The following is a 27,528-nucleotide window of genomic DNA, read 5'->3' as shown; positions in this document are numbered from 1 at the left end:
GAATGTAAGTTCATAAACTGTGAAAAGAAATGCAACAATGCAATATTCAGTGTTGACAGCTAGATTTTTTGTGGACATGTTCCATAAAGATTTCTTTTTTTGTGAAGAAATGTTTAGAATTAAGTTCATGAATCCAGACGGATCTCTATTACAATCCCCAAAGAGGGCACTTTAAGTTGCTGATTACTTCTATGTGTAGAAATCAGTATTTATAATTGAATCACTTATTTATTTTTCAACAAGTTTTTAGTTATTTGTATTTTTTTTTTCCAAATAGTTCAAGAAAGACCCCTACAAATGAGCAATATGTTGCACTGTTATACAATTTAATAAATCAGAAACTCATGACATAGTGCTGTATTTACTTCTTTATCTCTTTTTTTTCAACCAAAAATTCTTTGCTCTGATTAGGGGGAACTTGAGTTAAAAAAATGTGCACAAGGTTGAGAACTACTGTCTTAATGAGCCACATAACATTGATTGGAGCAAAAGCAGTTAAAAAATGTCACCCGCTATGAACCTTACTGCACTTCACTGGGCTATGGAGATGCAGGAATTCCCAAATGAGTTTGGAACAAAACATTATTTACTATATCAATAACTGCAGTGTTAGCATTTGCAATAAAAACACATATTGATCCTCCACGCTGCATAGTTCCTATGATAACTATTAAAGCTGTCCAATTACACTTAAGCTTTAGTATGCTTTGGAGCACATACTGTACATTGAGCTACAGCAATTGTCTCACCTCATGTAAAATGATATTTCACTTTTACTTTTCTTTATTCTCCACATTAGTAACTATACTAAAGTGTGGCCTTGAGAAGCAACGTGAATAGCAGTGCAGTTTCCATTTATGTTCCTATCCACAGGAGCTCTTTATTCTTTTTGAGCTATGACTTACAGCACAAGAAACAAAGTTCTTGACCCGTGAGATGCCATATATTTCCATATATTATTTCAGAGTACATTAAGAAGATTTAAGTGGCTTATTTGTATTTCCACATCCTAACTGTAGGACACCACACTGGGCTATGATTCAATTGTTCCAAGACAAACAAGTGATCCTGTTTGAAACAATGGCTCACTGTTGAGATAGAGTAGTTGGTTTTGTAATATGAATCATCTTGGAATATGAATCATTTGCACTCAGTGGGCAAAATACTGACACGGGGCTGAAAAAAATGCCATGGTTACAGAAAGAGTGTAGGAGTACAGTTTGCATTTTTTTAATACAGCTGTGTGCAATATCTGCATTTGTCTCATCATTGATCTTTATTTTTTTTGGTGGGCGGGGTGGGGGGGGGGGTCACTGATTTAAAGGCTTTCAATGTGGGAAAGGAGTCATATTCGTGCAAGAATCAACACATCTGTCTGCTGAGTATATCTCAAGCAAGCTGCAAGGAAAAGTTTTCACCAAGGCCCTTGCAGTACACTACAATGTGTGTCCTTGTCCTTATTACAACATAATAATAATAATAATGAGCGGTAGAGCTGTGTTTTTCAACCTTTTCTGAGCTAAGGCACGACTATTCATTGGAAAAATCCCGAGGCACAACACCAGCAGAAAACATAAAAAAATAAAACTCAGCAGCCGATATTGACAGTAAAAAGTTGTTCTCGCAAATGTTGGATATGAATTCAAACCATAACCAACCATGCATCACTATAGCTCTTGTCTCAAAGTAGGTGTACAGTCATGACCTGTCACATCACACTGTGACTTATATTGATTTTTTTGCTGTTTTCTTGTGTGTAGTGTTTTAGTTCTTGTCTTGCACTCCTGTTTTGTTGGTATTTTCCTGTAGCAGTTTCATGTCTTCCTTGAATGCTATTCCCCGCACCCGTTTTGTTTTTGCAATCAAGACTATTTCAGTTGCGCAGACTCTTTCCTTCTTTGTGGGGACGTTGTTGATTGTCATGTCATGTACGGATGTACTTTGTGGACGCTGTCTGCTCCACGCACTGTAAGTCTTTGCTGTCGTCCAGCATTCTGTTTCTGATGAATTTTCAGCCGGTTCAGTTTTAGTTTAATTTTGCATAGCCATTTCTAACCTGCAATGGCTTTTCTTAGCGGCACTTGGCTTTTGTTTATTTTTGGTTTAATTTTTTTTTTTTTTACCTGCGCCCTGCCTCCCGCCGTCGTCTGCATATTGTGATCACGACAAACACCTACAGAGCAATTAGCTACCTGCTGCCACCTACTGATATGAATGAGTATTACTCTGCTGAGCTCTAGACAGCACAGACACTCAACAATGAAAGATTATAATTAATGGTTTGCAAAAAATATTTTTAACCCAATTAGGTGAAATTATATAATCTCCCACCGCACACCAGACTGTATTTCACGGAACACTAGTGTGCCGCGGTAGAGAATATAGTGCTTTCCCCAAGTTTCTATTCTGTGTGTTAAGCCACGCTGGATAGAAACTGGCTGAAACTTTTTCCGTTCATTGAATGAAGGAGAAAGTATATCACATTTATTTTTCTACCCTAACAATATTTTTATAGGTGTAACAGTTTGTAAAAATGCAGTCTTCGAAATGGTGTTGCATCCCAATTCATCCAGTGTTATGGGCAAGCCGATTCATGTTGTTGGTGTCAAATTCTGAGTTATTTAAAGAAAGCCCTGTGAACAGGTTTCAATATATTGTGGGCTAATCCATGTGTGTGATAATTAGGGTGTAGGGATGGGATGGTTTGTGGAAAAAGATATGTGCTGTTCGGTTGCCCTGACACCTGTGTGTTGTTAGGATCATGACCGTAGCTGTCATTCGGGACTCAGAAACCGTCCTCTCCACTTTTCCTGCACAGTATGACAAACATTGCCTGTGAAACATAGGATTAATGTTCCTACATTTAGACTAATTTACATTGCAGTGCACGCCAAGTCCAACATTTGCAATGTAAGGTCAAATGGGACAAAATTGAATACATAAATAAATCATCAAATAATTACTGAAATGTGTCATTAGGTGTAATTTGAATTAAACATGTGTTTTCAAATGGTATTTTAAAAGTACATTTAATTATTTAATCATTCCATTCACTATTTAAATATTTGCTCCATGTTTGATTGTATTACTTAATGATTTAAATAAGTGTTCTATGATAAAACTAAATATTTCACAACTTATTACATTATTTAATGAACGTCTGTATCAGTGCTTAGTGAATTTATTTTATCCATCAAACTCACCCGTCAGTGGGTGGGGCTAAGACAAATCTAGTCCAATCTGAAGCTTAGACATTTTGAAGTCTTTTAAAACGTGGCGGCTAAAGAGGATATTGTCAAACTTTTTGGGTAGTTGGTGGTAGATAATTTAGACTTTGCAAAGTACAGTATGTGAAGGCAAGAAGTACTGACCCAAAGCGTGAGGACGTTAAAGTACAATAATTTTTTTGAGTTGTCTGAGTCATTTCCGCACTTTCAGACCAAGATATCGACCAGGACTCTTGTGCTTCTCTGATTTAAGTGCCACAGACAAGTGGAACTTCAGGTGTTAGACTTACCCACTGAGTTTGACAAGTAAAAAACATCACAGAGCACTGACTTACAGGTTCATGAAATACTGTACTCTTGTATATAAGTTTCATTTTTACACTATTGTCCTTTGAGGAGATGGTATTGTCATGACGGGGGGGGTTGCAGCTTGCTCCGAGGATTGTCCTTCCAGGATGCAAACAGACTTTTCCGGATAACGGTAGAAGGTACGAACATGTTTAATTACCAAAACTCAAAAAGGTACAGAAAACAATCGGAAGGCGAGCGTGTCCAACGCACACGAAAGCTAAGGCAAAAAACTTAGGACATGAAACGTGAAACTAAAAAACATGAAACACACTCACTAAACTGTGGCTTGAATGAACAAATGGCATGAACTATGGACAGGGTAAAACAAAAACTCGCTATCTGTAGCATCAATAAACAAAAACTTACTTGGCATGAAGCATGAAAAGAACAGAGGCATTGCATGAAACGATGACACCAGGCCGACTGACCGGCAATGGCGGGCTTAAATAATGCCTCTGATTAGTGCACGGGTAGCAGGTGAGCGGCCGAACACTAATCAGAGACAGGTGAGCATAATGAGAAACCATGGCAACCAAAACCAACTCAGAAGGTGCACAAACAGGAACTAAACAAGTCTAAAAACTAACAGAAAACACAAAAACATGATCCAAACCACGGATCAAGACAAGTATGAAATGTTTGGAATGTGAGAGATGTACTTAATTCTGATACTGAGGTTCATATCACATAATAATGGAATTAGGTACATTCTGACTTTAAAAAAATAGTTTTCCTAATAAAATAATACTGAGACAACCATTGATAGTTTATTATCTCTTTGTTACAATCGGATGGAAAATGTTTCAAGTCAAATACTTAAATTCAGTGTTTCCCACAGGTCAGGCATCTATTTGTGGTGGTGTGGTCGGGCGGCAGGGGGGGTGGTGTGGGGGGTGGGGGGGGGGGGCAGCGGCGGTGATGACCAAGAAGAACGCGGAGTTGGAATATAATTACAACACTTTATGTATATATTTATATACATATTTATATAGTATTTAAATATTTATATAATATGTAACTACAAGCTCCATTCACAGACAGAGTCCCATTGCTTTTATGAGCGGTCGAGCGAGTCAAAAGCCGAAAAAAAAAATAATAATAATATTTTTATTTAATTTTTTGTTTACATTTGTGGCGGCTGTAATTCTTTCGTGGCGGGCCGCCACAAGTAAATGAATGTGTGGGAAACCCTGAAATTTATTGTACACTGAAATTGGCCTTAGTGTGTGAATGTGAGTGTGAATGTTGGTTGTCTATCTGTGTTGGCCCTGCGATGAGGTAGCGACTTGTCCAGGGTGTACGCGCCTTCCGGCCGAATGCAGCTGAGATTGGCTCCAGCACCCCCCGTGAACCCAAAAGGGACAATTGGTAGAAATGGATGGATGGATGAATGAATATAAGCTGTTTTGATTATGAGCAATTGATACCAGTGTGTAAATTGCGACAATCAACACTATTGTCCCGTGTATTACGGCCTAGTCCAGTATGCGTTCTAGAATATATAACAGCCTGAGCCAAACAGACCTAAATCAAGCACTGACAGCACAGTTTTTTGCTATTTCATTTGTTTCATGTGAACAAATGAGCCTCTAATGGACATTTTATATCCTGCTGCCCTGACCCTACTAAAGTGATTTAGCGATGCGTTGGCCCGTGACGCCCATCATTTTTTAAGTTCAACATTTAGTGCTTGGCATTTTGGAAATTAAATTGACCTAGGACAAGAGATTTGGTAAGAGTGAGCCCAATTAACATGCAGGCATCAGTAATGAAAACCCCTTTAGGTGTGTGAAAGTCATTCTTAAGGGCACACAAGTAAAGTTTAGTCATCATTTAGGAGTCAGACAGGGAGAGGGGTGTTTTTGTGCAGAATGTGATCCGTTTCTCCTTGAGGGTTTCAGAGAACGGAGCAGCAGAGGGTAAAATAGCTGTGTGGTTGCTAGTTGTTCAGTTCCAATAAGGTCTCAGGTGACAGACAGTCGGCTATTTTGTCCTAGTGGCAGACAAGAGTCACAAGGTTGAGTGTACCCTTGAATAATGTGTACAATTCTCAGAGGGGCGTCTTGTTACACCTCCTAATTATTGCCCCACGGATTTGTACCAAAACAGAGGACTTCTTTGTCTAAGGCTGCAGGATTTAACCCCAAATGTATGAATCTCTACAAAACAGAACAAGTGTGTGTCTGTTATCTTTATAAGAACGCTTAAAATAAATTTTGATATCCAATTGTTATTTTTAGTGCTGTCAAAGTTGATGCTTTAACTTGTGCGAATAATCACAAAATAGTAGGGGTGTAATGGTACGCAAAAAATTCTGTTCAGTACGTACCTCGGTTTAGAGGTCACGGTTCGATTCATTTTCGGTACAGTAAGAAAACAACAAAATATACATTTTTGGGTTATTTATTTACCAAATTTGTAAACAATGGCATCATACCACATGATATGCCATGGTATATACAATTAATTGATTAACGTGGACCCCGACTTAAACAAGTTGAAAAACTTATTCGGGCGTTACCATTTAGTGATCAATTGTACAGAATATGTACTGAAATGTGCAATCTACTGATAAAAGTATCAATCAATCAATCATACATATACACACAGGGTCCATTGCCAAGGTTAATGTGGTCAACATATATAAAATAAAAACTAAGTAAGATAAGGCTCAGAATGGTTTCTTAAAACCTTTCTACATATAAAGTGCTTTTTTGATTGATTGATTGATTGATTGAGACTTTTATTAGTAGATTGTACAGTACAGTATATATTCCGTAAAACTGACCACTGAATGCGAACACCCCAATAAGTTTTTCAACTTGTTTAAGTCGGGGTTCACGTTCATCAACACATGACCACCCCACCCCCAGCCTCGCTAACTTGGCAGTAAGAGGATATATGGGCTTAATGTTCTTCCACCATAGAAGTGGGTCAAAATCTAGTTTTTAATGCAATACAGCAACCCCCTATGACTCCAAAAGGGGCAAGCGGTAGAAAAATGGATGGATGGATAAATGGTCTTAAATCTGCTGCTATAAAAACATTTGTTATTGCTTCAGCCCTGCCTGACTCTCCGAGGAGAGGCTGCTTGAATGCGGTGGTGACGCTTCAAAGGAGTTAGCATGTTTGACGTGTTGGCAGAAGTGTACCCTACTGCTGCTGAACAATGTCGGCAAACCTCCGTCCTCCATTATTGTATCGCACCGCGCAGCCAAAGTGTTCCCAAACGGGAGATGTTAACGAGGCAGGAGGGTCTTCCAGCTCTGGCTTTTGCATGTTGTCGTAGCCCGGTTGCTGCTCGCCTGCCGTATGTTGTGCTTCGCTCTGCGTTGTTTACACAACCTGCGGTGTGCTACCGTAATATGTCCGTGTGGAAACTCGTTCAGTGCACCTCCGGTACGTGTATTGATACAAATACACGTACCGTTACACCCCTACAAAATAGTATTGCATTAATCACGTATGAACGCAGATTAATCGCACAATGTATTTTTGAACACACGTGCTCCTCTACCTAAACCGCAAATGGTTGGGAAAGATGAAGCAGGTTGTTACACGGTCACTGATCAGGTCAATGCAAAAGTATAGAGACTCCATCTGGTGTGATTGCTGGCAAATTTCACGTCATAATACACCTCCGTCCGACATTAGATAAAACTGTTTTCAAGTTTTGAACAAATAAATGTGGTGCATACAAGTCACGCATTAAAACATATGTTTATGAATGACCTTTTGTCAATGAAATTGCATTTGTGTTCAAATATCTGGGTCTTTTTCAAAATGTAATTGAAATTATGCACACAGGTAATTTACTGAAATTAATCGCGATAAACCAAAGTACATGCACCTGGGGGATAGGTTGATTGGCAACACTAAATTGGCCCTAGTGTGTGAATGTGAGTGTGAATGTTGTCTATCTGTGTTGGCCCTGCGATGAGGCGGCGACTTGTCCAGGGTGTACGCCGCCTTCCGCCCGAATGCAGCTGAGATAGGCTCCAGCACCCTCCACGACCCCGAATGGGACAATAGGTAGAAAATGGATGGATAGATGGATGGATGGATGGAAATCAAAGTACAACATTGTGATTAATCTGATTAAAAATGTCTTATCGTTTGATAGCATTAGTTATTTTCAAACAAGATTTAAGATAAAAAAAGAATAATAGAAATTAATCAAAATGCCACCTGCTAGCGTTTGCATATTATGGTATTACATATAACATAGTAGCCACAGTAATATTTATGTATAAGAAGGGCTGGGCCCATAAAACAATATGAATATATTGCGATACACACGTAATCAATATCAATAAAACGTGTTCAATTAATCTTTCTAGATCAATCAATCAAAGTTTACTTATGTAGCCCGGTATCACAAATGTTTCAAAGGGCTACACAAGCCACAATGACATCCTTGGCTCAGATCCCACATCAGGGCAAGGAAAAACTCAACCCAATGTGAACAACAAGAAACCTTGGAAGGGACTGCACCCTGCGTCCCGGTGCAGTGGATGCCGAGTGAATACGGTTAATAATGTGAGAGTCCAGTCCATAGGGGGCCGAGCAGGGGATACTCTCGCATGTAGAAATGTAGGGGCGCGGACACTTTGCCCCTGTGTGGAGAAATGTAGGTAATTGTAGAACTGGCACTCAATTTTATTAAAAAAGTATTGACAGGTGGTAGAAACTGGATGGATGGAAGATTTTGGTTGGAGAATTGATTCTGAATCGAAATGTGACCCCCAAGAATCAAATCACATCTAAATTGTGAACTGTCTTGTGTGTGTGTGTGTGTGTGTGTGTGTGTGTGTGTGTGCGTGTGAGTGTGAGTGTGTGTGTGTGATTATATGTGTATATATATATGCATATATATATATATATATATATATATATATAAATATGTATATATATATATATATATATATATATATACATACATACATATGTATTTAGATGTATATACATACATATGTATATAGACATCTATATACATACATATGTATATACATATATATATATACACGTGTATATACATGTGTATATATATATATATATATATATATATATACATATATATATATATATATGTGAATATATACAGTATATACTGTGTATATATATATATGATTACTAGTCTATATTTGGGGTCCTAAGAATACCATATAAAATGAAGCATGGTTGGTTGCTTTAACAAAGGCACTGTCGGTCTTTGCAAAAAGGAAGCGTTTAGTGAGCAATGGGAGGGACATCAATCCAATCATGTAACCGTATGAACTATCCCGTTTGGTTGTGCCATCTTGCTGTCTCGCTGTTGATTCTCTGCATGCAGTGACGAGAGAAAGTAAAAATGAGTGCTGCAGAGAGTGAAGAAATTGCCGACAGAACAGGTAAAAAAACACCATGACAGATTGCAGTCCTCAGCCGCGCTCATTATTTCTTTTCAACCCTTGTCCGTTCCCTCTTCGGATGTACGGAAAATACAGGTAGGACCTATATTGCAGGACTGTGTGATTAAAAGTAATAACAACATGTTACAAATGTTTTACTTTAAAATAACTATTTAGGCCAAAATATTTTAAAATAATAATTGCTGTATACCATCAACTCATTTCCATATTTAAATGAGAATAACAGACCAAATAAAATGTTACACAGACAATGAATCTTTCTGGCTGTAAACATGCACACAAATGTTCTTCTCAAGTTTCTCTGTTTAGATTTTCAGACTTTGCACTATTTTGTTACACTTTATTAAAGGCCTACTGAAACCCACTACTACCAACCGCGTAGTCTGATAGTTTATATATCAATGATGAAATATTAACATTGCAAAACATGCCAATATGGCCGGTTTAGTTTACTAAATTACAATTTTAAATTTCCCTTGGAGTTTCTTGTTGAAAACGTCGCGGAATGATGACGCGTGCGCGTGACGTCACAGATTGTCAGGAAATATTCGCTCAGCACCAGTTATGGCTAAAAGTTGTCTCTTTTCATCGCATAACTACACAGTAATTTGGACATCTGTGTTGCTGAATCTTTTGCAATTTGTTCAATTAATAATGGAGAAGTCAAAGTAGAAAGATGGAGTTGGGAAGCCTTAGCCTTTAGCCACACAAACACACAGTGATTCCTTGTTTAAAATTCCCGGAGGTGAAGCTTTACTATGGATCAGAGCGGTCAAACGAACATGGAACCCGACCACTTGTCAACCGGCAGGTTTCGGTGAGAATATTGTGTTAAAAAGTCGCCTCTTATCGGATATCTGTGGAGTTTGCGCCGTCCTTGTATCTGCCGTCGAATTCCCTCAGACACTGGCCTCAAGACACCCGTGGACACACCCCTCCGACTATCAGGTACTATTTAATCTCACTAAAACACTAGCAACACAATAGAAAGATAAGGGATTTCCCAGAATTATCCTAGTAAATGTGTCTTAAAACATCTGAATCCGTCCCAATGCAATCGCCTTTTCATTTTTTTTTAACTTTTTTATTTTTCTTTATTTTTTTTCTAGTCCTTCCCTATCAATATCATCATTCACAAATCTTTCATCCTCGCTCAAATTAATAGGGAAACTGTCGTTTTCTCGGTCCGAATAGCTCTTGCTGCTTTAGGCTCCCATTAAAAATTATGTTAGGAGCCCTCACCCTTGTGACGTCATCGTCTGTGACTTCCGGTAAAGGCGAGGCTTTTTTATCAGCACCAAAAGTTGTGAACTTTATCGTGGATGTTCTCTACTAAATCCTTTCAGCAAAAATATGGCAATATCGCAAAATGATCAAGTATGACACATGGAATGGACCTGCTATCCCCGTTTAAATAAGAACATCTCATTTCAGTAGGCCTTTAAGCTTTTCTTACATAGTCCTAATTTTTCCACCTTAATTTAAAGTTGTTATTGTGATTTTAGAATTTTTTTCGTTTACTCTCTGCCTTGATTCTGTATCTGAGGGGATTATAATATAAGGAGGGTCACATTTAACATATTTTTCTCCTGGTCCATATTTTCCATAAGCCATAAAAATATCAATCATTATTGATATCGACCAATATAAAAAGCCTATACTTTGATACAGTTTTCAGCCATATCGCCCAGCCCTACTAATGAGTTCAGTTCAGTTTCAGAGCTAATAATAATGTAATACAGATTATTGTGTGTAGTGTACATGCTAATATATGCATTATATTGACTTTGCATGTTTAACACCTAGTGCACATTATTCCAGGAAGTATTTATCTCACACATTATACTGTAAATAGCAATTGGAATGAGGGATACAGCATTTTAATATGTTATCATAAAATATTTACAGTAGGAAAGACACAGGAAAGAAATTAATTATGGTTTCACTCCATTTAGTATAGATATAACATAATAAATAGTAAAATAAAATAAAGAGTAATTCTTTAGTGCAAATAGAATGTGAACACTGGTGCAATTCAGACAAAAAAAAAAATCGGGACAGTCGATAAACACACATGTGCAAGTAAAGTGTTCCTTGTGCGGGGATTGAGAGGAGGTGATGGAGCACCATTGGAGTTCAGCATCTAACAGCTTCCGGAAAGATATCCCACTCCGGATGTTCCGCAGCCTCCTGCGTGAGGGGAGTGGGTCAAAAAAAAGTTTATGAAGCACTTTCTTCAGTCATCCAGAAGCTATAAAATGTCATTCCTGGATAGACAATATGGCTACTCTTTTTATTTCTGACTTTGCAGATATGTCTACACTTGACAGGATTTGCTCTCTGTCATTGCACCACAGGTAAGCCACTTGTGCTTACCTGTGCCTCTTTTCCCTACCTTCAAAAATAGACTAAAAAACAGAGGTTTCAATTACACTGCAAGCGCTAAATTAATATATTTGCATTTCCTCTTCCCATTGTTATGGATGTTCTGATAATCAGCCATATTCTGCTTGAAGACAAACATGCTAAACCACAGGTGTCAAACTCAAGGCTCGGGGGCCAGTTCTGGACCGTCACATATTTTTATGAGGCCCGCAAAGCCTGGAAAAAATGGGTTTCATTAAAAAACTAACTTTTTTTTTCAAACTAATTGCATTCAATCATTCAATTTTGACAAAAAGAAATGCTTATTTTAAACTTTAATATTATCTGATCATGCCAATTATATGATTATATACTCACAAACCTATTTTTGTGAGTTAAAAACAAATAGTTAAATATCTGCTGGTCACCTTTATGATTTTAAAGAAAGTTATACATTAAAAAATGTAATAATCAAATTCATATGCATTTCGATTAATTATGATTATTACCCGCACGCATAATGTAAATTAAAAATTTAAAAAAGAAGTCCTCTGAAAGCAGCCATTACTGCGATGTGGCCCTCAATGCAAATGAGTTTGACATCTCTGTGCTAAACAGATTGCATGGGTTATTTTGTTCACTTTAGATTTTCAGTTCTGGGTCACCAAGCTTAGGAGATCAGCTTTGCATGCACTATCAAGTTTGCACGAAAAAAACATGACTAAATCATACACTGATTCTTTAACCCTGGGGTGTCAAAACTTTTTGACTTCAGGGCCGCATTGGGTTGACAAAATTGGTCAAGGGTCGAAAGCCAATTGCATTTAAAGTAACTATATACATAAATATTAGGGGTGCAACGATACACAAAATTCACATTTCGGTTCAATATTTTACCATTTTGGTTCGATATTTTTTCGATATTAAAAAAGATACATTTCCAAGCCTTTTTTTACTTGTAGTTTATTGGAATTATCAACATTTTTGTTTCATTTGAAAAGTACAGTTTTTAAATTAAATTACCGTATTTTTCGGACTATAAGTCGCAGTTTTTTTCACAGTTTGGACTGGGGGTGCGACTTATACTCAGGAGCGACTTATATTTGAAATTATTAACACATTACCGTAAAATATCAAATAATATCACTTAGCACATACACGTAAGAGACTAGACGTATAAGATTTCATCAGATTTAACATTTAGGAGTGACAGATTGTTTGGCAAACGTATAGCATGTTCTATACGTTATAGTTATTTGAATGACTGTTACCCTAATATGTTACGTTAACATACCTGGCACCTTATCAGTTGGTTATTTATTCGTCATGTAACGTACACTTATTCAGACTGTTGTTTACTATTCTTTATTTATTTAAATTGCCTTTAAAATGTCTATTCTTGGTGTTGGGTTTTATCAAGTAAATTTCCCCAAAAAATGCGACTTATATATGTTTTTTTTCCTTCTTTATTATGCATTTTCGGCAGGTGCGACTTATACTCCGAAAAGTACGGTATACGTAACTGGTGCAGCTTTATACCTGCCCCAGTTTATGCTGTTCATACTTAGCACTGGGGTGTAACGGTACACAAAAATTTCGGTTCGGTACATACCTCGGTTTAGAGGTCACGGTTCGGTTCATTTTTGGTACAGTAACAAAACAACAAAATATAATTGTTTTGTTTTTTTATTTACCAAATTTGTAAACAATGGCTTTATCCTTTTAACATTGGGTACACTATAATTCTGGCCACATTAATCCACATTAAACTGCCTCAAGTTGTTGCTTGGATTAAATAAAATGACAAAATCTTTCTTCTACGTATTAAAAGTGCAACATTAAACAGTTTCAAGTCAACTCATCAGGCTTCATTTATTACAGCATTTGGGAAGCCTGTAGTTGACTTTTATTATGTAAATGTTATATTTGTATTAACATGTGATAGCAGGGACCCTGCCATTCAAAACTGGGCTGCTACATTACTAATGATTCATGTAACTATAGCTGAAAAAATAGTACAATAGCAACAGGAGAGACTATTCATCCCTGAACACCATGGAGTTCAACGAAATAACAGACAGACAGGGCTTTGCTGCCCCTAACGCACACACACACACGCACACACACGCACACACACACACACACACATACACACACACACACACACACACAGTAAAATGAGCTAACATTTCGCTAAAAGCTAACTAGCCTTCACCACAAGCTAGAACTGCGAGTGAGCTGAGCTGCAGTTTAAGTTTCTAGAAAGACAAGGGGCTTATAGTGATGTTTAGAAAGTAGTTGACTTGGAAGTGTTTTTTATAATTTGGGGAATGTACGATGTCCGCTGCTCCCCTGCTAAACTCATATCTGCTCGACTGAAGCAGTGACTCCATGCGTTCTGAATACGCCCTGCTGATTGGCTGTTACATCGCTCTGAATACGCACTGCTGATTGGCTTTGTATGTAACCAATCAGATGGTTGTGTGGGCGGGACAATGCTGGGTGCTCACTGCTCAGACAGAGGCAGAAAGCAGAGCAGCTCGTGAAGACTTTCAAACTTGTTCGGTACGCCCGCGTGCCGAACCGAAACCCCCGTACCGAAACGGTTCAATACAAATACACGTACCGTTACACCCCTACTGAGCACCATATAAAGCAAAAACAGCAGCTTGTAAAAAATAAATAAATAAATAAATAATAAACGCATCTGATAAATCACCCATCTTCTGCAGTACATTTTTAGCAGCAGAGCAACAGCAGGTGCTACGAACATTGCTGTCTCGAAATGGGCTTTTGTCTTGTCGTACAAAATAGGAACTACGCTACTGGTGAAATAGGACCGTGAAGGCATCTTGTAACGGGGCTCACATGTCCACAGTAAACTTGACATTTTCCACAACAGAAAAGGGTTGCATGTCAACAGCAATAAAAGTAGCAATCAATTTATATTGCTCTCTTTGAGTCATGTGCTAATGGCTGTCCAAATGTCCCGGGTAAGGTTTGTAACCTGTGTTGTGTCTCCTTGTTTTTGTTTGGTTCCACCTATTTTCCCATCGGGGTGATGTTGGCGTAAATTTGTTGTCGTGTGTGTTGTATTTTCTCTGTGGTAGTTTATTGTTTCTGTGACACTTGCGGCACACCGTTGTATTTTTGTCCACGACATGCTTGCCATCCGGGTCATATTTCACAAGAAAACCAAAGTAGTTCCTCACGCCAGATCTGAATGGAGGATCTTCCATTTCAGGTATATTTGAGGCATTAGTCATGTTGCAACACAGCTTCGCATGTGGCTTCTGTCTCAGCTGCTTATTTTTGTCTGAATGAAAATGGGAGGTGCATGCAGCTACACCCTTAGCTTAATAATAAATTAAGCGGAAATTAAGAGTATGTGAAAGTTCAACTTCTACCTTGTTTACTTCCCTGAAAACACTCTTAAAGTCATGTAATTAATCAGAAATATCAAGCAGCTAAAATGCCCCAAACATGAATAAGTGTGAAGAGTGTTTTGCATTTTCTCCTTCCTGCTTTGTAATGGATTTAAACGAGTGTAATTTTAGATTTTTTTTGGTGAATGAACGTTTTTTACGTTTTTTAGTTCAGTGAGCAAGTTGTGTTGTGTGACCATGTCTGTTGACATTTTGTGTTGGTTGGAACTTTTTTTTTCTCACCATTACTAGGGAAGGTTGTTTGCATTGGATCATGTAAGTAAATGCTATGCTTACACCTATACAGAGTATATTTATAGGTTATTTTTCCAACAAAGCTGCCAGACTATTAAAATAAATTAAAATGGTTTTCTCTTCACAGGTGGGATAGTTTGATTGGCAACACTAAATTGGCACTAGTGTGTGAATGTGAGTGTGAATGTTGTCTGTCTATCTGTGTTGGCCCTGCGATGAGCTGGCGACTTGTGCAGGATCTAACCCGCCTTCCGCCTGATTGTAGCTGAGATAGGCTCCAGAGACCCCAAAATGAATACGCAGTAGAAAATGGATGGCTGGATCGATGATGGCATTCTCCCTGTGTGTAATATTCCTTATTCAACCCATGATGTCTCGCGGGCCAAATTGAAATCGTCGGCGGGCCGTAGTTTGGACACCCCTGCTTAACCAGTACAAATCCAGCATCATTTTTATTTCTGCTTTTCTTCAGAATTCCATCGGCACAATTCGGTGTGTGCACTGGAATCCAAACAAAAAGTAGTGTACAGTCTGTTCACATTTCACATCACCATGAGTTGTTAATTACTACTTTAAAGGCCTACTGAAACCCACTACTACCCACCACGCAGTCTGATACTTTATATATCAATGATGAAATATTAACATTGCAACACATGCCAATACAGCCTTTTTAGTTTACTAAATTGCAATTTTAAATTTCCCGGGAGTTTTTTCTTGAAAACGTCGTGTAATGATGACGTGTACGCTTGACGTCACGGACTGTTAGGGAATATGAGCGCTGCGCACACACACAGCTAAAAGTCGTCTGCCTTAACCGCATAATTACACAGTATTTTGGACATCCGTGTTGCTGAATCTTTTGCAATTTGTTCAATTAATATTGGAGAAGTCAAAGTAGAAAGATGGAAGTGGGAAGCTTTAGCCTTTAGCCACACAAACACACGGTGATTCCTTGTTTAAAATTCACGGAGGTGAAACTTTACTATGAATCACAGCAAACATGGATCCTGACCGAATGTCAACCAGGAGGTTTCGGTGAGAAAATTGTGGTAAAAAGTCGCTTCTTACCGGATATCAGCTGAGCTTGTGCCGCCCATAAAGCTGCCGTCGACTCCCCTGAGACACTGCGCGTCAACACACCCGTGGACGTACACCTCCGACTATCAGGTACTGTTAAACTCACTAAAACACTAGCAACACAATAGAAAGATAAGGGATTTCCTAGAATTATCTTAGTAAATGTGTTAAAAACATCAGAATTCGTCCCAATGCAATCGTGTTTTATTTTTTTATTTTTTTATTTTCCAGTCTGTCGCTATCAATATCCTCAAACACAAATCTTTCATCCTCGCTCAAATGAATGGGGAAATTGTCGTTTTCTCGGTCCGAATAGCTGTTTTTGTTAGAGGCTCCCATTAAAACCAATGTGAGGAGCCATCAACATGTGACGTCATCATCTGCGACTTCCAGTAGAGGCAGGGCTTTTCTCTTAGCACCGAAAGTTGCGAACTTTATCGTGGATGTTCTCTACTAAATCCTTTCAGCAAAAATATGGCAATATCGCGAAATTGATCAAGTATGACACATAGAATGGACCTGCTATCCCCATTTAAATAAGAACGTCTCATTTCAGTAGGCCTTTTCAGTGGAGTGCATGGACATCACATCTCTCTTTCTCTCTTTAAGGTGCTGGAAGGCTTTTTTTTTGCCATTGCCTTACAGTCATAATAGGAAGATGTTGCATGCTGCCTTAGAAACAATGTAAGCAAGGCCGGACACGAGTTTAGTCTTTTACTTAAGTCGGAGGTCTCCCAACTAATGATTTTCCCTCTATTTCCCGTTTTGTGTTCATTTATTTTCTTTCATTCATCATCCCACCCACGCAGTTTTCTCTTTCCTTTTCACCAAATAGTTGACTATAACATGCAGTTACAGCATGTATACATTTCACACTTACACTTAAGCCTGTAGTCCAAAGGTCTTTACGCCGTTAAGTTGAATCCTTAGTTATTTTAGACCTAATTTATTTGGTTTGACTTGTTTTATTTCATTCCTCTTTTTGTTGTTCAGAAGACTTCTTCCGCCATTATCATCGCCTCATCATCCCGACTGAGCATGTTTTTTTAATTTCTGTGCATTTGCTCCCAAAAGACATTAGTGGAAATGCCAAAGGGTAGAGTTTTGTTTTTGTTTTTTTCCCTTCCGGCTTAACCCAGTTTAATAAAGAGAAAGTAACTTGTACAACTTGAGCTCCTTGATGTGAAGTGTTCCGCCTTTTTGAAAGAATAACACAGCTCTCACCGCTTTATTAATTGTTTTTATTCCTACTTTTTTATCCTTTTCGGTGCAGTTTGACATTTCAGGGTGCTGGAAAAGCCCACTCAAATCCACTTATTTCTCCATTTTTGTGTCTTTTCTGCAGACGATTAGTCACGCCATGAATCTCTTGGATCCCCAGGAGGAGCCGACCACTCAAAGGTGAAAGGATTTCAGCTTGGCCACTAAATAAAACCCACTTCCTGCTGCACAGCGTGGGAGAAAGTGCCACGGCGGTGCTGGTATGGCATCTCTGTAGGCTGATAACCGGCGTGAAAGGAGTTGTGAGTGATCGTTGTGCACTCCTTTTCTTACTGGATGCACAGAGCGAGCACCCTTGGCTGGGAACAGGACAGGAGCAGACACTCACATGGACTCTCACAGGTGTATGATAGGCTTCTTGGCGCAGCTGAAGTCATGTCGTTATCTGGATGATCTTAGTCGCAGATTAACACACCAAGACTGTCCTTATTTGAATTACCTTTTATTGTCAGCGGGAAGCAGGAAGAGCTGCTGCTGATTTGTCTGCTGCATGAGAGTTCATCACTGGGCCCGTGTGCTCCAGTGAGCCAGCATGGCCAAACCTCTGCTGAAGATACAGCGTTATTTCCGCAGGAAGCCCGTCCGCTTCTTTACGCTCATCCTGCTCTACCTGACCGCCGGAAGCCTCGTCTTCCTGCACGCCGGCTTTGTTGGAGACGGCGGCCCCGGAGGGCGAGGGGGGCGCGACGCCATCGTAGCCTCAGAGACGGGCGGCCACACCGCGTCGTCAGACAGTCGAGGACTGGGCATCATGCGAGTGTTCAAGGAGGCTCACAGGTCTGGGCGAGGCTACGCCCCAATGTGGAAAAAAAAGACCAGTATGTCCACAGAGGGCAAAGATGGAGACTACTCCCACAACTGGAACCGTGCACTGAAGGCCCGCAATGCTAAAGACATCGACGACGGAAGAGGTGGGTATACTGTAATGTGGTGCTTCACTTAAGCGGTGGATTTTCACTTTGGCGGTTTTACATAACTCACACCCCGTCTTGGATCCTCTCACAGACCATATTCATTAGAAGAAATCACACGAACACAGTGCAGTTCACAACACAGCATAAATCACATTTACTCGCTCACTGGTCGACTTTTAATCATTACATCGTGTTGATTATTACTTCAAAAATTATCAGAATAATAGAACAATTTCAATAATAACCCTAAAAAGTTAGAATGATTCTTAAAGGCCTACTGAAATGAGATTTTCTTATTTAAATGGGGATAGCAGTTCCATTCTATGTGTCATACTTGATCATTTCGCGATATTGCCATATTTTTGCTGAAAGGATTTAGTAGAGAACATAGACGATAAAGTTCGCAACTTTTGGTCGCTAACAGAAAAGCCCTGCCTTTACTGGAACTCACCCGTTGAAGGCTCCTCACATCCTCACATTGTTTTTAATGGGAGCCTTCAACAAAAAGAGCTATACGGACTGAGAAAACGACAATTTCCCTATTAATTTGAGCGAGGATGAAAGATTTGTGTTTAAAGATATTGATAGCGACGGAATAGAAAAAAAAATCAAGTTAAAAAAAACATGATTGCATTGGGACAGATTCAGATGTTTTAAGACACATTTACTAGGATAATTCTGGGAAATCCCTTATCTTTTTATTGTGTTGCTAGTGTTTTAGTGAGTTTAATAGTACCTGATAGTCGGAAGTGTGTGTCCACGGGTGTCTTGAGGCCAGTGTCTGATGGAAGTCGACAGCAGCTGTACGGACGGCACAAGCTCAGCTGATCTCCATTAAGTGGCGACTTTTTACCACAATTTTCTTACCGAAAACTGCTGGTTGACATTTGGTCCATGTTAGCTTGACCGCTCTGATTCATAGTAAAGCTTCACCTCCGGAAATTTTAAACAACGAATCACCGTGTGTTTGTGTGGCTAAAGGCTAAAGCTTCCCAACTCCATCTTTCTACTTTTACTTCTCCAATATTAATTGAACAAATTGCAAAAGATTCAGCAACACAGATCTCCAAAATACTGTGTATTTATGCGGTTAAAGCAGACGACTTTTAGCTGTGTGTGTGCGCAGCGCTAGTATTTCCTAACAGTCCGTGACGTCACGCGTACACGTCATCATTCCGCGATGTTTTCAACAAAAAACTCCCGGGAAATTCAAAATTGCAATTTAGTAAACTAAAAAGGCCGTATTGGCATGTGTTGCAATGTTAATATTTCATCATTGATATATAAACTATTAGACTGCGTGGTCGATAGTAGTGGGTTTCAGTAGGCCTTTAATTCTTCTTTCATTTGCACCTTCTTTCTTTCGTATTACCACTCGCACGGCTCTGCTAGCATCACAGCTAACGTTACCCATGCTGCTACCTCTCTGCTCCGTGAGGGCTTTCTATATCGCACATAGACAAACCCGCGATATATCGTGTATATCGATATATCGCCCAGCCCTACTTTCAAGGTACGCAGAGCGTTTTGACACTATTCACGTTTACCTACTGATGGCGCTGCATGTGGAGCAACACATACACACACTACTACTTTGAGGGAATAATGAACAACGAATCAATGATTGAAGTGAAAAGCTTGCAATCCCCGTTAGTGGACAGGGAGATGACAGCCATTGAAGCAAATTCAATCTCTTTATCAACTATCGCTAACACAATCTAGTGAAAATGTTATGTTTACTGAGAGGAGATGACGGCAGACTGACACCAGGTGGCAGTAATGTTCAATAATTTATTATATAATAATAATAATAAACAATACTAAACTAATAAGATAACCCAAGGAGATGGAATGTGTTAAACCCATGTGCATTTGTGTGTTGTTACTATGTGTGTAAATTAACTTAAGTGTGTGTTACCAAGTGTTGTAGAGAGCAAAAGAACAAGGCAGTCCAAAAGGCAGGCAGTTGAACATCCAGGGCAGGAAAGGAGAGGCTAGATATGTGTTCAGGCGAGGGTCGGGAATCGAGGAAGCCAGTCCAAAAACACAGGGGGGAACAAAAGACGATCTCGAAGGGGGAAGACTCTGCTGTAGAGCAACACGGACATCAGAATCACGGATGGAAACACAACAACGGTGAGCGAACATCAGGCTCAGAGAGGTAACTAAGTTCCCGCGTTGATCCTTGGGTCCACTGGACCTTTATCCAGCCCGCCCTCATCAATTCCAGGTGAGCAGATTGGCGAGTGGCTGCAGGTTTGTCGCTGCGTGGTTGGGCTGCGCTCAGCGTTAGCGGGGGCGTGTCTGAGCGAGCAGCCAGAGGAGGAACTGTGATAAACAGATGCAGGAGGAAAACGGGTTCGAATCCACGCAGTGACAGAAAAGACGTATCTGTCCGCAAACTGTGTCTCTGAGCTAACCAATACAGCTAAGCTAATGCTGCTGGTTGCTGACATCACATGTCACTTAGCAACAGGCACCGCCTTTTAAAGGCACACACACACACACACACACTCTCTGGTATCACAAAACATTTTAACTGCATATGCCAAATATTTTTTTTCATCCATCCATTTATCTATTTTCTACCGCTTGTCCCTCTCAGCTGCATTCGCGCGGAGGGCATTTACTACCCCAGTAATTAATTTTATTTATTAAAGAAAAATTCTGTTGGTAATTCAATTACTTTTTTGACAAAGTAACGGGTAACTATATAGCTTAATGGGTCTTTAAAGCCGATCATCAATGCGGTTGTCGTGCTTTGCAGGTGTTTTTTTTTTGTTTTATTTTGATGGACGGAATCCCCTCATGAATACAGTTATATTTTCTTTCTCCTAAACTTCTACTTTGCAATAGTTTTAGTTCGGTTTAATAGCATTGCAAAGCCCGCAGAGATAATTGCTTTCATAATAATAATCATTCACCTTTAATTTGACCTCCGTCGTGAATTATTTTGAGACATACTTCTAAAACAACCTGCTTTTAGAGTATATATTGAACCAAACCTTTTTCCTAAACATATATTGTCTTAATAATATTGTTTTTTTCATAGTGTTTGCTGGTTTAATTAATACCGAAGCAACAATACAATTTTAAATTGGCTTCACTGCGGTAGGATATTTGAAAAATGTTTCTTTTCTATTTTTTGTATAAACTTTGGATATTATCTGGAATATAAACACATGACTATTGAACATATTGGATTAAAGTGAATTGTAGTTGTCAATGTAGCCCTTTTGAATATTGTTTATATGTGGTTATATATAGTAAATTTAACACTTTACATTGCCAGGAAAGTATTAATAATAAATTATTTTTTAATATCTAATTGTAAACATACTTGAGCTGCATTTTTGTTGATTGCCTCTCTTGTTCTCACACTTACACTCACACTCAGGCGCCCACAGCCTAATTTACTTCTGGTCGCCAAGTGTAACACAGTAAACCCTTGTTTATAGCTGTTGATTGGTTCTGAGCCTTGCAGTGGTAAAATAATTTCCATGACGTACAAGTTGATAAAAATAAGATGAATATTTACATAGCGAGAGCAAAGAGCATAAAAAATAAATACATTTTCTAAATATGTTTTTTACATCAAGAATGCCCTTGAGACATGAAATAACACCCACATAGTCACCTTCACATTACAATATTCATATATATATATATATATATACACACAAACCCCGTTTCCATTTGAGTTGGGAAATTGTGTTAGATGTAAATATAAACGGAATACAATGGTTTGCAAATAATTTTCAACCCATATTCAGTTGGATATGCTACAAAGACAACATAATTGATGTTCAAACTGATAAACTTTATTTTTTTTTTGCAAATAATCATACATTTTAAACCTTGATGCCAGTAACATGTGACAAAGAATTTGGGAAAGGTGGCAATAAATACAGATAAAGTTGAGGAATGCTCATCAAACACCTATTTGGAACATCCCACAGGTGTGCAGGCTAATTGAGAACAGGTGGGTGCCATGATTGGGTATAAAAGCAGCTTCCATGAAATGCTAAGTAATTCACAAACAAGGATGGGGCGAGGGTCACCAATTTTTAAGCAAATTGTGGAAGTTTTAGAACAACATTTCTCAACGAGATATTGCAAGGAATTTCGGGATTTTACCATCTACGGTCCGTAAAGTCATCAAAAGGTTCAGAGAATCTGGAGAAATCACTGCACGTAAGCAATGATATTACGGACATTTGAGCCCTCAGGCGGTACAGCATCAAAAACCGACATCAATGTGTAAAGGATATCACCACATGGGCTCAGGAACATTTCATAAAACCACTCTCAGTACCTACAGTTGGTCGCTACATCTGTAAGTGCAAGTTAAAACTCTACTCTGCAAAGCAAAGGCCATTTGTCAACAACACCCAGAAACGCCGCCGGCTTCGCTGGGCCAGAGCTAATCTAAGATGGACTGATGCAAAGTGGAAAATTTTTCTGTGGTCTGACGATTCCACATTTCAAATTATGTTTGGAAACTGTGGACGTGGTGTCCTCCGGAACAAGGAGGAAAATAGCCATCCGGATTGTTATAGGTGCAAAGTTCAAAAGCCAGCATCTGTGATGGTATGGGGTTGCATTAGTGCCCAAGACATGGGTAACTTACACATCTGTGAAGGCACCATTAATGCTGAATGGTCCATACAGGTTTTGGAGCAACATATGTTGCCATGCAAGCAACGTTATCATGGACACCATGTTTATTTCAGCAAGACAATGCCAAGCAACGTGTTACAACAGTGTGGCTTCGTAAAAAAAGAGTGCCGGTACTTTCCTGGCCCGCCTGCAGTCCAGACCTGTCTCCCATCGAAAATGTGTGGCGCATTATGAAGCGTATAATACGACAGCGGAGACCCCGGACTGTTGAACGACTGAAGCTCTACATAAAACAAGAATGGGAAAAAATTCCACTTTCAAAGTTTCAGCAATTAGTTTCCTCAGTTCCCAAACGTTTATGGTGATGTAACACAGTGGTGAACATGCCCTCTCCCAACTACTTTATTACGTGTTGTAGCCATGAAATTCTAAGTTAATTATTATTTGCTAAAAAAAAATAAAGTTTATGAGTTTGAACATCAAATATCTTGTCTTTGTAGTGCATTCAATTGAATATGGGTTGAAAAGGATTTGCAAACCATTGTATTCCGTTTATATTTACATCTAACACAATTTCCCAACTCTTATGGAAACGGGGTTCATATATATATATATATATATATATATATTTATATATATATATATATATATATATATATAATATACACACACACTCACATAGGTATGGTGGATACATCAAATTAAGTTCAAGTTTGATTAAAAAAGTATAAAAATTGTTCCACATTAATAAAAAAGTGTGGAACAAAACATAACAGCGCAGGGACCCTCCAAATAACATTTTGCTTAAGGCCCTAGTTTATCCTGGAGCGGCCCTGGAAACTGCTAAATGATAATTATTGACTATTTGTTGGGATGTCGGAAGTCAATAGGCGTCATGACGATTAAGTCCTCGTTTGTGAATGAACCTCTTGAGAATTTTGCTCCGCCGTGCTTCAGCTGTGCTGCACGTGGCCCCACTGAAAGCTGAAGAATCTCAACTTTTAAATAACTTCATGGCAACATTCACTGCCTCTTTATAAACTGGTGATAAAATCCCCTTACAATTGTTGCTGGTTTTTATGTTGTGCTTATAAGCGCCTGCGTTATCTTACGGCACTCATAGCCTTTTAAAGTCTCATATTCAGACAGTAAGAGGCTATACAGGGTCAATAACTGCCGTTTAAGAACATCAATACACTGCCAAAACCTGTTAGTGTGTAATTTAAATTAACGGTAGCTAAGGCAAGACGGTCGAGCATGTGTTTAGCACGTCTGCTTCAGAGCTTAAGTTTGAATCTTGGATTAGTCATTCTTTTTGAATGATCCCACATGCTTGAGTTTCAATGAACACTTCTGAACTTATCCTGTTAAGTCTGCAGTCAGTCACAGGACACACACACACTTTACTTTACTTTATATATATATATATATATATATATATATATATATATATATATATATATATATATATATATATATATATATATATTTAAGTGTGTCTGTGTGTGTGCGTGTGTGTGTGTGTGTGTGTGTGTGTGTATATACACAAACCCCGTTTCCATATGAGTTGGGAAATTGTGTTAGATGTAAATATAAACGGAATACAATAATTTGCAAATCCTTTTCAACCCATATTCAATTGAATCCCCTACAAAGACAGGATATTTGATGTTCGAACTAATAAACTTTATTTTTTTTTTGCAAATAATAATTACTTAGAATTTCATGGCTGCAACACGTGCCAAAGTAGTTGGGAAAGGGCATGTTCACCACTGTTACATCACCTTTTCTTTTAACAACACTCAATGAACGTTTAGGAACTGAGGAAACTAATTGTTGAAGCTTTGAAAGTGGAATTCTTTCCCATTCTTGTTTTATGTAGAGCTTCAGTTGTTCAACAGTCTGGGGTCTCCGCTGTTGTATTTTACGCTTCATAATGCGCCACACATTTTCTGTGGGAGACAGGTCTGGACTGCAGGAGGGCCAGGAAAGTACGCGCACTCTTTTTTTTACGAAGCAGGGGCGTCCATGATAACGTTGCTTGGAAGACAACATATGTTGCTCCAAAATATGTATGGACCTTTCAGCATTATTAGTGCCTTCACAGATGTGTAAGTTACCCATGCCTTGGGCACTAATACACCCCCATACCATAACAGATGCTGGCTTTTGAACTTTGCACTTATAACAATCCGAATGGTTATTTTCCTCTTTGTTCTGGAGGACACCACGTCCTCTGTTTCCAAATATTATTTGAAATGTGGACTCGTCAGACCACAGAACACCTTTCCACTTTGCATCAGTCCATCTTAGGTGAGCTGTGGCCCAGCAAAGCCGGCGGCGTTTCAGGATATCGTTGATAAATGGGTTTGGCTTTGCATAGTAGAGTTTTAACTTGCACTTACAGATGTAGCGACCAACTGTAGTTACTGACAGTGGTTTTATGAAGTGTTCCTGAGCGCTTGTGGTGATATCCTTTACACACTAATGTCAGTTTTTGATGCAGTACCACCTGAGGGTTCAAAAGTCTGTAATATCATCGCTTATGTGCAGTGATTTCTCTACATTCTCTGAACGTTTTGATGATTTTACGTACCGTAGATGGTAAAATCCCTAAATTCCTTGCCATAGTTCGTTGAGAAATGTTGTATTAAAACTGTTTGACAATTTGCTTACAAAGTGGTGACGCTCACCCTATCCTTGTTTGTGAATTAATTAGCATTTCATGGAATCTGCTTTAATACCCAATCATGGCCCCCAATTGTTCCCAATTAGCCTGCACACCTGTGGGATGTTCCATATAAGTGTTTGATGAGCATTCCTCAACTTTATCAGTATTTATTGCCACCTTTCCCAACTTTGTTGTCACATGTTGCTGGCATCAAATTCTAAAGTTAATGATTATTTGCAAAAAGAAAAAAAATGTTTATCAGTTTGAACATTGAATATGTTGTCTTTGTAGCATATTCAACCGAATATGGGTTGAAAATGATTTGCAAATCATTGTCCATCCATCCATCCATCATCTTCCGCTTATCCGAGGTCGGGTCGCAGGGGCAGCAGCCTAAGCAGGGAAGCCCAGACTTACTTCCCTCTCTCCAGCCACTTCGTCTAGCTCTTCCCGGGGGATCCCGAGGCGTTCCCAGGCCAGCCGGGAGACATAGTCTTCCCAACGTGTCCTGGGTCTTTCCCGTGGCCTCCTACCAGCTGGACGTGCCCTAAACACCTCCCTAGGGAGGCGTTCGGGTGGCATCCTGACCAGATGCCCGAACCACCTCATCTGGCTCCTCTCGATGTGGAGGAGCAGTGACTTTACGTTGAGCTCCTCCCGGATGGCAGAGCTTCTCACCCTATCTCTAAGGGAGAGCCCCGCCACACGGCGGAGGAAACTCATTTCAGCCACTTGTACCCGTGATCTTATCCTTTCCGTCATGACCCAAAGCTCATGACCATAGGTGAGGATGGGAACGTAGATCGACCGGTAAATTGAGAGCTTTGCCTTCCGGCTCAGCTCCTTCTTCACCACAACGGATCGATACAACGTCCGCATTACTGAAGACGCCGCACCGATTCGCCTGTCAATCTCACGATCCACTCTTCCCCCACTCGTGAACAAGACTCCTAGGTACTTGAACTCCTCCACTTGGGGCAGGGTCTCCTCCCCAACCCGGAGATGGCACTCCACCCTTTTCCGGGCGAGAACCATGGACTCGGACTTGGAGGTGCTGATTCTCATTCCGGTCGCTTCGCACTCGGCTGCGAACCGATCCAGTGAGAGCTGAAGATCCCGGCCAGATGAAGCCATCAGGACTACATCATCTGCAAAAAGCAGAGACCTAATCCCGTGGCCACCAAACCGGATCCCCTCAACGCCTTGGCTGCGCCTAGAAATTCTGTCCATAAAAGTTATGAACAGAATCGGTGACAAAGGACAGCCTTGGCGGAGTCCAACCCTCACTGGAAACGTGTCCGACTTACTGCCAGCAATGCGGACCAAGCTCTGACACTGATCATACAGGGAGCGGACTGCCACAATAAGACATTCCGATACCCCATACTCTCTGAGCACTCCCCACAGGACTTCCCGAGGGACACGGTCGAATGCCTTCTCCAAGTCCACAAAGCATATGTAGACTGGTTGGGCAAACTCCCATGCACCCTCAAGAACCCTGCCGAGAGTATAGAGCTGGTCCACAGTTCCACGACCAGGACGAAAACCACACTGTTCCTCCTGAATCCGAGGTTCGACTATCCGGTGAAGCCTCCTCTCCAGTACACCTGAATAAACCTTACCGGGAAGGCTGAGGAGTGTGATCCCACGATAGTTGGAACACACCCTCCGGTCCCCCTTCTTAAAGAGAGGGACCACCACCCCGGTCTGCCAATCCAGAGGTACCGCCCCCGATGTCCACGCGATGCTGCAGAGTCTTGTCAACCAAGACGGCCCCACAGCATCCAGAGCCTTAAGGAACTCCGGGCGGATCTCATCTACCCCCGGGGCCTTTCCGCCGAAGAGCTTTTTAACTACCTCAGCGACCTCAGCCCCAGAAATAGGAGAGTCCACCACAGATTCCCCAGGCACCGCTTCCTCAAAGGAAGA

The 27,528-nt window shown here is 39.8% G+C and overlaps 1 protein-coding gene across 3 annotated transcripts in view; it reads left to right on the top strand.

The window, feature by feature from the left end:
- wscd2 (WSC domain containing 2) overlaps positions 1-27,528 on the top strand; it is a 229,023-nt gene that overhangs the window by 109,834 nt on the left and 91,661 nt on the right. For all 3 annotated transcript variants that reach the window (XM_061906562.1, XM_061906564.1, XM_061906563.1), the window contains one exon: positions 17,459-18,305. In XM_061906562.1, the coding sequence (XP_061762546.1) occupies positions 17,927-18,305 (379 nt within the window). In that variant the 5' untranslated portion in view covers positions 17,459-17,926. The remainder of the gene's footprint in view (positions 1-17,458; positions 18,306-27,528) is intronic.

This window comes from Nerophis ophidion, linkage group LG07 (genome assembly GCF_033978795.1).
Source record: "Nerophis ophidion isolate RoL-2023_Sa linkage group LG07, RoL_Noph_v1.0, whole genome shotgun sequence".
Classification (NCBI taxonomy): domain Eukaryota; kingdom Metazoa; phylum Chordata; class Actinopteri; order Syngnathiformes; family Syngnathidae; genus Nerophis; species Nerophis ophidion.
This window is presented reverse-complemented; position numbering and strand designations above follow the sequence as displayed.